Source organism: Eptatretus burgeri, chromosome 7 (genome assembly GCF_056783735.1).
Source record: "Eptatretus burgeri isolate ZD-2024b chromosome 7, Ebu_testis_v1, whole genome shotgun sequence".
NCBI lineage: Eukaryota > Metazoa > Chordata > Myxini > Myxiniformes > Myxinidae > Eptatretus > Eptatretus burgeri.
This window is the reverse complement of record NC_140967.1, coordinates 22,171,451-22,186,450: the sequence shown is the minus strand read 5'-3', so window position 1 is coordinate 22,186,450 and position 15,000 is coordinate 22,171,451. Positions and strand designations below refer to the sequence as shown.

At 42.6% G+C, this 15,000-nt stretch overlaps 1 protein-coding gene across 15 annotated transcripts in view; it reads right to left on the bottom strand.

The window, feature by feature from the left end:
- Positions 1-15,000, bottom strand: part of EHBP1 (EH domain binding protein 1) — a 340,218-nt gene that overhangs the window by 175,854 nt on the left and 149,364 nt on the right. For all 15 annotated transcript variants that reach the window (XM_085887653.1, XM_085887654.1, XM_085887656.1 and 12 more), the window contains 2 exons: positions 13,294-13,570; positions 7,178-7,424 (listed from right to left, as the gene is read on the bottom strand). In XM_085887653.1, coding sequence (XP_085743779.1) covers positions 7,178-7,424; positions 13,294-13,570 — 524 coding nt within the window. The remainder of the gene's footprint in view (positions 1-7,177; positions 7,425-13,293; positions 13,571-15,000) is intronic.

Below are 15,000 nucleotides of genomic sequence, written 5' to 3'. Positions count from 1 at the left end.
ATGATAAAGGAACAAAGAAAGTACTAAATTGCACTCAGTAAAACTAATCACACAAAAGGCCCCAATAAGTGGGTGTAATTATGTTGTGCAATGGGGATTAAACTGCAAGAACCTGCCTTAAGGAACAATTTACTACCCATCAATGTCTCAGTACTGTATTGCATGAAATAATCACTTGCAACTTAACTTTCCACTTGAGTCTGTGCTTAAAATAGCTCATAAAAGCACATAATGACTGTTTCTGAAGTTTAACTGCAAAGGGTAATATGACAAATTTGAGAATCCCTTTGGCTCATATATGAATGCTGTTCACAGTCTGATCATTACACCATCAGAACACATGAAATGCTGAGCTGTGATGGAATCAAATCAAAAGTACAACCCCAATGACACCCAGTGGAGCGCATACCTCCACCAGTCTAAACAGTTTACGTTCTGTATCCCACTGATAGACCAGATCTGCATCCGGACCTGAAACAAAATCGAATCGGCTTGTTCTTGTCACCTACCCAAATCATCCACCAAGTTTCGTCCGAATCCGTCCTTAACTTTTTGAGATATCACGCTATCGGGCCTATATCGTTTTTGACCCTATCTCTCAATGATAAAGAATTACTTCAAAAATTCTCGGATTCGGATCCGGAACTTTAACGAAATTGAATCAATTCGTCCTTGTCACACACCTAACCTGTCCATCAAGTTTCGTCCGAATCTGCACATAACTTTTAAAGTTATCCTGCTCACAGACAGACGGGGTGAAAACAACTTTCAGAGGCTATTATCATCTGTTATCCAACTGGGATAAACTTACATTTACTCCAATATAAGGTACCTTACAAATATTGCTTTTAGAAGGTGCATTGTGTGAGGGAACGTATTGGGACAATCGGCAACATGCATGGTTATTAATCAATGGCCATTTGGAATATTTCCAATTAAGTGTTAGTTCAAAGCTTTTGCAGCATCTCTGACTCTGCTATGAACACTTTGAACCATTTTCAAGGTGAATTTCAGGCATAATATGCCATTCCTCTTTCAGAGAGCCCAAGCTCTTCCATGAGCCTCGATAATGTTCGCAAAATAAATAAATAAATAAATAAATAAAAGAGCAAGTGAAAGCATCAAGCGGCATTCCGAGTTGTCTCAAAGTGGTTTGATTAGGTTTAAATTGGGGGTCTGGATTGGTAATAATGCAAAATATTGGAAGATGCAAAGGCCTGTTCCATTTTATCACAGCAAAGCCAGTAAAATGAAGCCATTCCAACATAAAACAAGATTTCTTCAAAAGGCAAATGCTGCTTTGCAATGTGGTAAAAATGTAAGCATGCAAGTCAGTTGTATTAAGTTAAGGTGTGCTGTGTACATTCCAAATTACTCAACATTGTGTTTCTGTACCACCCAGTTATGACTTTGCAATCGATCACTTAAATACTAGTTCTGCCGTGGCATTGAAACGCAATCTTCTTCTTCTTCTTCAGTATGCAGCAAAAGGCTGTGGGGTAGCATCATTTGCTGACAGTGCAGGAGTGCTGCTGATGCAGTATCCTCTGTCTGTAGGTTAGGGTAGGAATTTGTAATTTGTTCAGGGTGCCACTGATAACTCGCCTCCCTCTTTGTGAAGGACACGGTGTGATCTTTAACGTCCACCAACTAATATCAGCAGACGGGATGTCCAGTTTAGCATCCATCCAAGGGACGGCACACACATTGATGAATCATCCTGACTGAAACACCGGGATGACAGTTTATAGCCGAGTTAGGATTTAAACCCAGGCTAGACAGCTTAGAGGTGAGTGTGCATAGCTCTAGGCCATCCTGCCAGTTCAGAAAACACAATGAATACTGTGTTCCAACCAAATGCAACATTTGAGGCAAGAAATACACACTGCTGTTTTGAGAGTGAACGTTTGACAAATTAGCTTTGATCACTGCCGATGAAGTGGCCAACAAAGAGAACGTAGCTACAGGGTTAGAACAACGCGATGGAATGCACATTCTGCACAAAGCTGCTGCACCCTCCTCCTCCACCCACACCCCTCGTGATGTCTGCAGCTCAGCTAGAAGGTCTCAGTATGCTCGAATAATTCCCACCACGGAAAGAGCATTTAGGACCTCCTGGAGTGTGCGTGCATATGCAGCTCTAAAATTGACACCAGATGGATTACTCTATTCTTAGATTTGGTGCAAAACTTTCATCATCTATTCCTCAATGAAGACTTGAGCAATAACAGGTAAAAAGGCAAAAACAATTTTAAGCCTATTAAAATGGGTTTACGTGCTGCCCAGCTGTTAATAACATCAATTGATCCACAGGATGCCAGGCATACACCACATAGCATTATCCCTTGGCAAACAAACACAAAGCCAACACTCTTTCGGATAAGATAAGGCATTGGTAATCCACAAACGGGGAAAAGGCCCGTACATATTCATTAAATCTGAACCAACGCTTTACCAACCTCAAAGATCAGATAAACAACAATGATAAGACGGTAAAACTGCTTTGAAAGATCAAATCAAAAACACCTTAGTTATGGGAAAAATTCACACCTCAGAAGACAAACTATCTAATTGTTGATGCTTGGCCCATAATTATATCTATAATAATAAATGTCAGTGTGTGTCAGTGTGTCTCCTCCAAAACTCCAAAACCATGAAACCTTGCATGCATACTTAGGGGACTGAAAGGTAGTGCATATGCCTGGTGTTGGCTCAATGGTTTGGTTGGTGGGCTTGGGATCCTGAATTCAAATCCCACTCAGCTGTTGAATTAATACCAGGAGGGGTTGACTCTGCCTGTCATCCTTCTGAGGTCGGCAAAATGAGTGCCAGCATGCTGGTATACTGTGTCGGAGTGGTGACCCGTCCAGGATTGTGTCCAATAGCCAAGGAAACTGCTTGGGCATCACCAACGCTCTACACAGAGTATGGTCCCAATGGATGGATGGAAGGTAGTGCATGAATGAAAATTGGATGTTTGGGTTAATTTAAACACGCCTTTTGAATATAATTAACGGCCTTGCTTAATTAACCTTTATCAAGGCTCATCCTTGGTCACCTTGCTGGGGTCTTAATTCACCATGTTTTTTGGCCTGCTCACCAATGCCTTGACTTGGAACAGGCTGCAACAGTTTATTAATGATAAAGTTTTTTCCACTTTCCACACTCATATCATTGAATTCCTGATCATCATACCTTAGAATCTCTGGATACATTACAATGCTTATAAACACCCAGAGATAACAGTGTTGGTGGCTTTATTTCATTTCTGCACATATCATAACCTCTAGAATCTCTTACTCTCAGCCAAATTTCAAAATGTTAACTTCTTAACTGACCTCAACAGCAGTTTCTGACTGCAAAAAAGTGTTAATTTGTCCAATTCGGACATTGCTTGACATTCCGGGAATTTCTGGGCGCATGGTGTTTATATGACTGACCGGCGATCGCTAATCGCTTGCCAAACCAAAACCGTTTCGTTGGAGTGCTTGCTTGAGTGCTTAAGTCACTTGGTTCCATGAGCTTTGACTTTGTATAAATAAATTATTTATTTATTTTCAAATCTATATTCGAAATTCACGATATATTTTGTATTATGTGGCAAATATGATAACCTGATCACCACAAGTTTGGGGAGCGTCAAAATCCTATTGCACACTGAGTACCTACCTAGAGCAGTGGTTTTCAAACTTTTTTTAGTGGCGACCCAATTTCAGAACCTCTCTACATCACACGACCCAAAAGATTCAAAGCCCAATTCAAAATATATAAGATAACATTTCATATGACACAAGAACATTTACTGTTTACTTTATTCACCATCGTCGTGTTTTCAGAGATGAGTAAACGGAGAATAGCCGACAGTATCCAAATAGTACAGTTGAATGTTTCAGAAGTTTAGTCCGAATGACATTTAGATATATCAGTGAGAAGGATGAGCCTGTTTTTCAGAAACCAACTTCTCTATTCATGGAGAAGTAGATGACAATGCCAGGATCATATCATGCTCCATTTCTAGGCGATTTCTGTACTTTGTTTTAATCACCACCATGGTGGAGAACGACTGTTCACAAAAGTATGATGAAGGATATGGCACGAGAACCTTAATGGCGCAACGTGACAGGTTCGGGTACGACGGCAACATTTTGCACCAGAATGTCGACAACGAATTCATCCGCGCAAGAGCCTGCGCTCCTGAATCCTGCTGGAGCTGTACAAGCTCTTCCTGTGCTGTATCATCTTCATCAGCAATCGAGTCCAGTGGAGCCGTGAAAGGGTCCCGAACCACAGAAAAGGACTGCACATCCAGCTCAGGGAAATAGTGCTCGAACTGTTCAATGAGCGACCGAAGGTGACGTGCTATCTCCCCAGAAAGACTGTTGAGCTCAGCATCATCATACTGGCAGGTCGGTAGATGCTCCACCAGATGGGGGGAAACGCTGAAGTGCTTAACAGCTGCTTTGTCTGCCAGTAATTTTAGAATCGCCAGAAATCCGCACATTTTGTCGTGAAAAATCATGAGGTTGGCGTCTTTGCCTTGGAGGGAGCGGTTGAGGACATTGAGACGTTCAAAGATGTCAACGAGATAGCACAGTTCTGACAGCCAAGAGTCCGACTCAAGCAACGCTACCCATGCCGTTTTCCCTTGTGTGCATAGGAACTCCTTCAGTTCATATTTGAGCTTGTAAACGCGCAGAAGAATGTTTCCTCAAGATAACCACCTGACTTGAGTGCAGAATAGTAAATTCTTATGGTCGGCATCCATCTCCTGGCAGAATAGCCTGAATAACCTAGTGTTGAGGGCGCTCGATTTGATGTGATTCACCATTTTTACGACTTCTGAGAGCACGCTCTGCAAGGTTTCTGGCAAAGTACGAGAGGCGAGCGCTTCTTGGTGAATCGTGCAGTGTACCATGGAGGTCTGAGGAGCCACCTCAAGCAATTTAGCCTTGAATCCAGAACGCACTCCGAACATTGCTGGCACGCATTCTGTTGTAGAACCGAGCAACTTTCCGAAGTCCAGATCATGGTCACGATAAAACTGCTCTACTTTCCCAAAAATGTCCTCGCCTTTGGTGGTAGCCTCCAATGGTTTGATGAGCAGAGGCTCATCAACAAAGTTATCAGCCTTGATGAAGCAGACCCAGACGATGAGTTGCGCGTACGATGCGATATCAATGGACTCGTCCAATTGTATGGCGTGTCACGGCGATTCCTTGATCTTCTGTATGACCTGAGCCGTTACGTCCAGACTCATATCTTCAATTCTGCATTGGATGGTGTTGTCGGAGAGGGGTATAACTGCCAGTTTCTTTTCCGCTTCCTCCCCAACCATCAGAGATACCATTTCCTTTGCACATGGCAGCACGAGTTATTCCACAATGGAGTGAGGCTTTTTGGTCTTGGCAACATGGAGCGACACTCGATACGAGGCCTCTAATGCCCGAGAATTGGTCTGATGGCATGTACCCTCTCTGTCAAGACGCGTATTCTTGAGTGCAAGAAGTTTCCTCTCAAAGAACGCTCTCTCCTTATCCTGATAAGGCGCATGTTTTGTCGTCAAATGCCTCTGCAACTTATTTTGTTTCATAGACTCAGTAGAAAGCACTTCAACACAAATCACACACTGAGGCCTCTGTGCCCCACTTTTATCCACCACGTAGTAAAATCCAAGGTCAAGAAATTTATCCTGGTAAGAACGTTCTCGAGATTTGCTGGTGGCCGGTGCTGCCATCACAAATAAGGTCTCGAGTCGTACGTGGAGACGTGAATAGACGTTAATGATAGAGTCAGAGTTTGAGTCTGAGAGGCTGTGGATCAAACCACTAATTTCCCACCAAAATGAACCGCCCTTCAGTGAGCCCGCGCATCGGCTGGATCCCATTCCAAGCGTCATGTTGCGCCGGTTCCCATACTTTGAATGAACCATTTATATTACATCCCGTAAAAGCGAACACCAATCAAAAATAGACAATTTTTTTCGCTGCAAGCGGCCGCCCGCGACCCCACGAAATTTGCTCGGCGACCCCACTTTGGGTCGCGCCCCCGGGTTTGAAAAACCAAGGCTGAGACCATGAGAGGATAGTTGAATGTCATCCATCAAAATATTCCTAGGTGATCACTTCCATCAATACTTAATGCTGAATGTACGAACCAACAGCACAGACTTCTCCAAACTGGTTGCTTAACACTTCAATCTTCCCGGACATTCATTCAGCCACATGGCAGTATTTTTCTCCATTTCAGCACCATGGACAGTCAGTCGTAAGTGCAAAGAGTCTGAACGACAGGGTCGGCACTTTGGCTCCCCATGGGACCAACGAGCACTTTTCATTCATTTAAAACTCCTGCCTCTGATAACCTTTCGATAATTTCCCTCTGTATGTTTTTTGCCCCTTTTATTTTACTTTATTTCATTTTATCTATCTTACCACTCCTTTTTCTCTTCTCACTCTCCTTCACTTCTCCTCTTCTCTATTATCCTCCTTTTCCTCTTTCCCTTTTCTCCCTCATTTCTCTCCCCCATTACATTGATCTTTCTATTTAAATTATTATTGTTTATTTTGTAATTTTAACTTCCCATTTTAAAAATTATATTATTTATGATTATTACTATTATTTGTATCAGTTTTTAAAGTTTCAGTCATTTATTCATCGAATGTCTTGTCGCTACGAGTTTTCTTTCTCTGTTATTTTCACTTTTCTACCAGTTCCGGTTTCATTAAGTTTTAACTCCTGACCTAACCTTCCCTATCAAAATTACGTACATTCTAACCCCCACATGCTCCATGACCTCACTCTTATGCGAATATCTAACTCGCTCCCACCCTATATCAACCCTCGTCCATATCCCATCTCTCTTTTGCTCTGATGAAGGGTTACCACCCAAAATATCAACTTCTGCTTGCTTCCCACGTTGATTAGCATACCCCAATCAATGTCCTGTTGATTTCATCCATCAAAATATTCCACCAGAAAAAGAGAATGCAATGGAACATCAATTATGATACGTGTAAAATACAGTGCTATAAGTTACCTTCCATGAGCAACAATGACTATCGCTCAATAACATTCATGAAGGCAGATATATCACAGCTGAAGATCACTCCTTCAGCTCATTACAACAAGAAAACAATGTACAGTAGCTATGGAGGTCCCTCACTTATATGTGACAAACCTTAGGAGAGGCTGCAATCTTCTGAGCATGAAGCTTAATATTTGGAGTCGACGTAGGTGGAGCAGATATCTCTAAACCTCCGTCTTTCTGGGCCTCCATCGGGCTCATAGAGCTCGGTGTGCTGCTTATGAGAACCGATGGCACTGGAGAATGGAAAAGCTCTGTGGGTGGCAAAGGTGCAGCACGCTTCCCTTTGGAGTGAACTTTGGCAGGAGGTGAAGTTGGAGGTTCATAAAATGGATTAGACCTGCCGGGTCAGGTCACAGAGGCAGAAAAAAAATCCTCACACATTGCAAGTATTATGTTTATACATCAGAAGATACTTATCAGTTGTAAATTTTAGAGATGAGAATCTTTTAGTGACCTAGTAATTATCCTAAGGCCAAATTGGTTTCCAGAGAATCTAATTATTCAATATGGCAGCCTTAAGGTATCAATCTGATTGGACAACAGCATTTATATCCATTTTACAAATAAAATTTCTCTGTTTTGCACCTCCAATCCCCCACAAAAATATAGCATTGACGCATAATATATTTTTAGCTTTGCATGTTATTTGAGGCTGGCAAGATGGCCTACAGGTATGCAAATTTCACACTCACCTCCAAGCTGTCTAGCCTGGGTTAAAATCCCGACACAGCTATAAACCGTCAACCTGGTGTTTCACATGCAGGGCGATTCATGAATGTGTGTGCTGCCCCTCAGATGGACGTTAAACTGGGTGTCCCATCTGCTCGCATTAGTTGGTGGATGTTAAAGATCCCATGGTGTCCTTCACAAAGAGTCGGTGAGCTATTGCCGGCACCCTGAACAATTTCAAAATGCCTGCCCTGACTTCCTGTGTTGCAGTGATGATCCATCCAGGATTGTAACCCCAGCCAGAGAAACTGCTTCAGCAGAACTGAAGCTCTGTGTGATTGTACATGATCTGGATCTCATGCTATTGCAATGGGAGAGGTTATTGTAATTAGTCTGTGTCAGTGAATGAGTGTGTGAATTCACACACACACACACACCTACTTCAATATAGATTGTTCATTTTCAGCTGCATAATGCAATCATCCCTGCACTTTTTCAATAAACGGGGTGGGTATTGTAATTGGCTCCGGCTGTCTGCCTGGCTATCATACTATCTCCTCCTAAACGGTTGTGTAGTAATTCACCAAACTTCTTCTTCTTGCGTATGGCAGCTTAGTTTCCGGGGTAGCTATCATTTCTTGGAAGTGCGACTGTGTCGCTGATGCATTGTCCCTCTACCAGTACACACTGGTACTCATTTCGCTGACCTTGGAAGGATGACAGGCTGAGTCAACCCCCTGGTGTATTAATTCAGCAGCCAACAGGGCTTGAACTCAGGACGCTAGGATCCCAAGACACCACCCTAACCACTAAGCCAACACCAGGCTACCCATTCACCTAACTTGGTAGTTATGATCACCACGTGACAAGAAGGTTTGAGAGCAGTGCAATTTCTGGCCCCGACCCTTGGGTCCTTGGGGTGGGGTCAAAAAGTCAAATACCAGAAATGCAATTAGGAGCACAGAATTAAATGAAACTTTGTTTATGCAATCAACAATGGGGGACACATGAAATATGGAACGATTTTTTTGGATTTGACCCCCAGGTTCATGCTTCAGGGGGTGGGGACTTCAGGTCACAGAGGACAAAACAAGTATTTTTAAACTCAAAATTTGATATTGGGTCATTCCTGGAGGAACTTTTTGCCATCTTTCAACACTACTTGAGGTGGGAAGTGTGGGGATTTGCGATGGCACACCATTGACTTGGCTCGACCGTAAATATGTGGTGAGGCTCTGTATCGTTAAAAGCTCTGTGGCGTTGGATAATACATACTGTATATGGAACAGCATTTTATATTTCATTCAAAAGAAGGAATAGAAGAGCTTGCCACTACAGCTGTCTTGACTGGGTTTGATTTCAGATGGAACAAGATCCAAATTAAATTTTTACCTCTGCCACCGAAGGTGGATGGAGGTTATGTTTTCACTCATCTGTCTGTCTGTCTGTGAACAAAATATCTCAAAAAGTTGTGGACGATTTTGGACGAAACTTGGTGGATGAGTTGGTTAGGTGACAAAAACAAGCCGATTAAATTTTAGTTCAGGTCCGAATCCAGATCCGGCCTATGAGTCGAATACAAAATGTAAACTAATCAGCCTGGTGGAGGTATGCACTCTACCGAGTGCCCTTCTAGTTTACCAAAGTGCTTCACGGGCCAGGTGTTAACCTCATTGAGTACACCCTATTTTCGAGGGTTGCTAATCCAGCTGTCATGCTTTCCTGTACCTTCTTGTGCAGGTAAAAGACTCCACAGTAAATTTCGTAAATAAACATGTATTCTTGTGTGCTGCTAGTATGGTACCACTGGCAAATTCTAATTGCTGCAACAATTTATTAGGGCATGGATTAGCTAGTGGCCTTATGTCAATTATGATGCAACCAGATGATCAAATTAATAACTGAATCCTGGTCAAATATATGTTCACAATAATATATATTACAGCACACATAAAAGAATCAAAGATATTGGGACAGTAAGGTTATTCATTCACAACCGACTTATTGGATTTGTCATTGTGCACAACTTTGCACAAGCATTGAGGCTCAGGGAAGAGAATAACAAAGAGAAAAGGGTGAACATGCAGAAACAAAATTGGGTGAAGGGAAAATAGTAACAGACTGACAGAAGCCTCACAGCACAAAAGGAGGAATTGTGGGTGTAGAGTGAAAACAGTCTCGGCTGGTGTAATAATGCTCAAAGGGAGGGATGGAGAGGGAGGGGGAGAGGGAGAGGGAGAGGGAGAGGGAGAGGGAGAGGGAGAGGGAGAGGGAGAGGGAGAGGGAGAGGGAGAGGGAGAGGGAGAGGGAGAGGGAGAGGGAGAGGGAGAGGGAGAGGGAGAGGGAGAGGGAGAGGGAGAGGGAGAGGGAGAGGGAGAGGGAGAGGGAGAGAGAGAGCGAGGGAGAGAGAGAGAGAGAGAGAGAGAGAGGAGAGGGCGGGGAGAGACGCGGGAAGAGAGGCAGAGACATAAATAGAGAGATAGGGAGGGAGAGAGAGGGAGAGAGAGAGAGGAGAGAGGGGGAGGGGGGAGAGAGAGAGAGAAAGGGAATGAGGGAGGGAGAGAGAGAGGGTGATAGAGAAAGAGAAAGAGTGAGAGAGAGGGTGATAGAGAAAGAGTGAGAAAGAGTGAGAAAGAGTGAGAGAGAGGGTGAGAGAAAGAGTGAGAGAAAGAGTGAGAGAAAGAGTGAGAGAAAGGGTGAGAGAAAGGGTGAGAGAGAGGGTGAGAGAGAGGGTGAGAGAGAGGGTGAGAGAGAGGGTGAGAGAGAGGGTGAGAGAAAGAGTGAGAGAAAGAGTGAGAGAAAGAGTGAGAGAAAGAGTGAGAGAAAGAGTGAGAGAAAGAGTGAGAGAAAGAGTGAGAGAAAGAGTGAGAGAAAGAGTGAGAGAAAGAGTGAGAGAAAGAGTGAGAGAAAGAGTGAGAGAAAGAGTGAGAGAAAGAGTGAGAGAAAGAGTGAGAGAAAGAGTGAGAGAAAGAGTGAGAGAAAGAGTGAGAGAAAGAGTGAGAGAAAGAGTGAGAGAAAGAGTGAGAGAAAGAGTGAGAGAAAGAGTGAGAGAAAGAGTGAGAGAAAGAGTGAGAGAAAGAGTGAGAGAAAGAGTGAGAGAAAGAGTGAGAGAAAGAGTGAGAGAAAGAATGAGAGAAAGAGTGAGAGAAAGAGTGAGAGAAAGAGTGAGAGAAAGAGTGAGAGAAAGAGTGAGAGAAAGAGTGAGAGAAAGAGTGAGAGAAAGAGTGAGAGAAAGAGTGAGAGAAAGAGTGAGAGAAAGAGTGAGAGAAAGAGTGAGAGAAAGAGTGAGAGAAAGAGTGAGAGAAAGAGTGAGAGAAAGAGTGAGAGAAAGAGTGAGAGAAAGAGTGAGAGAAAGAGTGAGAGAAAGAGTGAGAGAAAGAGTGAGAGAAAGAGTGAGAGAAAGAGTGAGAGAAAGAGTGAGAGAAAGAGTGAGAGAAAGAGTGAGAGAAAGAGTGAGAGAAAGAGTGAGAGAAAGAGTGAGAGAAAGAGTGAGAGAAAGAGTGAGAGAAAGAGTGAGAGAAAGAGAAAGAGAAAAAGAAAGAGAAAGAGAAAGAGAAAGAGAAAGAGAAAGAGAAAGAGAAAGAGAAAGAGAAAGAGAGAGAGAGAGAGAGAGAGAGAGAGAGAGAGAGAGAGAGAGAGAGAGAGAGAGAGAGAGAGAGAGAGAGAGAGAGAAAGTCCTGGCAATCTGCGTGCCCTGCTATATTCCCTGAATATGCAAGACAAAAGGCAAATATAAAGACGTCTGGGACTATAGGTACAGTAATGGACAAAGCAACATTCTATAATAACTTGACAATCACAAACTGGCAACAACAATTTATCTGAGCAGCAGAACATAGCCTATGGAGGTGCAACGCAAGCATGTACCACTCACTGCAAACTGGAGGAATGGTGTTGGTGCAGTACATCATTTGCAACAGCATGTACCCTGTAACCAGCACTTTGTACCAAGTTCTGGTAAACATCACATGCACAATTGTGCCATTCCATGCATTAAGGTCATTGTGAAATGGTCTGTCGATAATTTTAGCCTGCCTATGCCATATTCAAAACTGGCACAACTTATCTTCCGTCCCCAGAGTTGCTTTGGAACTCTCAATGTGATGGCAATGTACCACTGGCATCCGTGAACAATTGTACAGTGAGGCTCAGTCAGATCTATCTTTTGGCATCTTAATTACAACCAAGCTTCAATACCTTGCGCTGTTTTTGAAAATCCAATGATCAAAATGGATTGCAATAATTTCCACATAAGATAAACTCTTACAATGCCTTTTGTTTTCCATAACTTGATGTTTGGCCATCACATCCCTCTGATTCCTCTGCCATTTTAAAGAGGTGCAATCCTGAAAGGTATGAGATGTAACAAATCATTGAATAATTGTTGATTTGACAAAGTGCATGTGAGCGATGTTTCATCAATTTATACACAAGTTTATAAAATCTCCTGTTTGAGGCTCACACAATACGGCCTCGGTGGACTGCTGAAGTGGTGACAACCAATAAAGCGTCGCTATGACGCAAGACTTCAGCCTTGCGATTAACCAATTTAGGAAGTCCGGGATTTTGTGTAGGTCCCGACACAACGACCCACCCCCATAAAAAGATATCTTAAAGGTTGACAAGTTAAGTGTGGAAGAGATGAACGAAAGTTTAAAGCAAGCATCGAGAAAAAAGGAAAAACAAACAAGTTTTAACACTGCTAAAATGTATGAACAGTCAATTCTTGCACTTTTAAATGGCTCATACAATTGGATAAGGATTATCCAAAAAGCCCGAGCAGTTTTTCTCCTTTCTGCATCAAGCAACAAGACATTAGTGCATGTCTCGCAGGGCCATAGGTTAGTGCGAGTGAGATGTGCTGATGCTAACAGCGTACGCTTCTGGATGGAGTGCATGTCAATCAACCGCCTGGCAGCCGACACACAATGCAGAACAAACAGGTGGAGTGACAGACAGAGGAGACAGAGAGAAACCTTATTCCTGAAAGCAGTATGCGTAAAAGGAAAGAAGAAGAAGAAAGGGCAAGTAGAAATACCAGGATTGCACTGAGTAAAGAAATGAACTGTGTGACTGAAAAAGTGGATGGATAAGGTGCAAATATGACTTCCTACAAAAGTGAATGGAAAATAAAGCAAAATAAGATATGTGTACTACAGAATACCTGAATACCTGTTGTTACTTATCCTGGCCATGTCTCAGGCTCTACCATGGATCATTGGTCCATAGTGGGTGATAGGGGTGTCAGAGCCCCAATTGGGAAGTTGTTCATTGTCAAGCGCAAGTTAAGAGCGAGCCCTTTAAAAAAAATTTCAATCTTTCAATCAGTACACTTTTATACTGTACTTCTATTGTACCAAATGGCAATTTTGCCAGAAACCACTCCCAGCTTGGTGTGACAGAGGTTTGAAAGAGAAACATTATCAAACATTGAGAGAGGTGATTTCCATGACAAGAAGCAAGGACAGCGAAAGGTGAAAAGATGAAGGAGGTGGACAAATGTTTTTTTTTTTTGCATTTACAGCAATATTTCTTACTCATCAAGGTCGTCCTCTTTTTCACGAGGAGCACCAAACAGGTACTTGTTCATATCGATGGCTTCTTTCTCTGTTCTCTGAGTCAATTGCGAATGTTTATCTTCAGTGTTTCTTTCTGTGCCGACTTTCTGCATTCCTCCCACTTCTTCAAGCACACCACAAGAGTCCTCTTCCTGCATCTCTCCTTCCTCCTCAAAAGGGTTGGCAAGCACGAAAGGTTTCTGATCATCAATCCTTACACCAACAGCATCATCGTTTGACAGTGCTTCTTGCGATGCTGTAGAAAAAACGATATCAGAAGGAGTTGTTTTAAAACCCAGTTCTTACTGCAATGTAACATCTCACTTGCATACTTACTTATCTTAAAACATATCCTGTAATTAAATAACAAATCTTAAAGTTTATCTTATGTTATAAACAAATCCAGAAACAAGAGTCAAGTGAGTGGGTGATGGGGAGCAAGAAAACCATAAAGAGGCAGGAGCACAATACGGACAAACGCCTATGGTAAAGAGTCAAAGCAAGAATTCTCGTCGCGGTTTTAAGATGTCAAAACATTCCCAGCCTGTGGTTTATCCCACAAAAGGCTTTGTAGAAAAGCAGCTCACTTCTGCCAAATGGAGCCATCAAGCTAAAAGAGTGAGCAAAACACTTGCCATTTCACAGCTCTTTCTACCTCATAGCATTCGTACAAAAAGTCATTCACATCAAAACAACTTTAATGCTGTCTTTTTATTAGTCTGTTTGGGGGGTAATTAGAAATCACATGAGTGTAACAAGACTATTAAAGATCGACTTTGTTGAAGCAATAATCATATTTCAGATAAAAAAGATGATAAAGTTATACTGGATTTCAAAAGTATCTCCACGGTACATTTTCCACAGATGTTTGACAGGATAACTTAGAGGTACGTGTATTCACCCTTTGAGCTGTCTAGCCTGGGTTTGATTCTCCACCAAAGTATAAACTGTCACCCATGGAGTTTCACATCCAAACGCTTGAGCTCAGATGATAACAGAGACAGGTGATCATCATCTCTTCGGGATAGGATATTCCAGGCACCCACCCGAAGGAGATCGCCGTTTGGTGGACAACAACTCTGCACCACCCTGACACATACGACCACAATCTGACCCAGGAAAGTTACCCCATGGTTTCCCTCCTATCATCAAAGAGTGGGGGTCCCGAAGGCTTTGCCCAATCCGTCATCCGGTGAGCTGCCCTGCGGAGAACAGCTGCACAGGTGGTACTCCTATGGAGTGGGTTTTCAGATTTTTTATGGTAAGTTTTGTGAAATAAATGGTTTTACGGTGGCCAGAGTGCAAATCCTGCCAACAACCTCCCCCCCAAAAAGTAACCCAACTGCAGGAGGATGTCCGCAAACTCAGTTGGGCACGAGATATAGATGGCTTGTGACTCACAAGGAGCTCCTCCGCGCTTTGACAGGTTTTGTTTTTAATCCTGCTGGGTGTCCATATCCATACACCCTCCTCCTCTGGAAGAGAGAAAGAAAGCCAGAGAGAGAGAGAGAGAGAGAGAGAGAGAGAGAGAGAGAGAGAGAGAGAGAGAGAGAGAGAGAGAGAGAGAGAGAGAGAGAGAGAGAGAGAGAGAGAGACGTATGTGTATATATATATATATATATATATATATATATATATATATATATATATATATATATATATATATATATATATATATATATATAT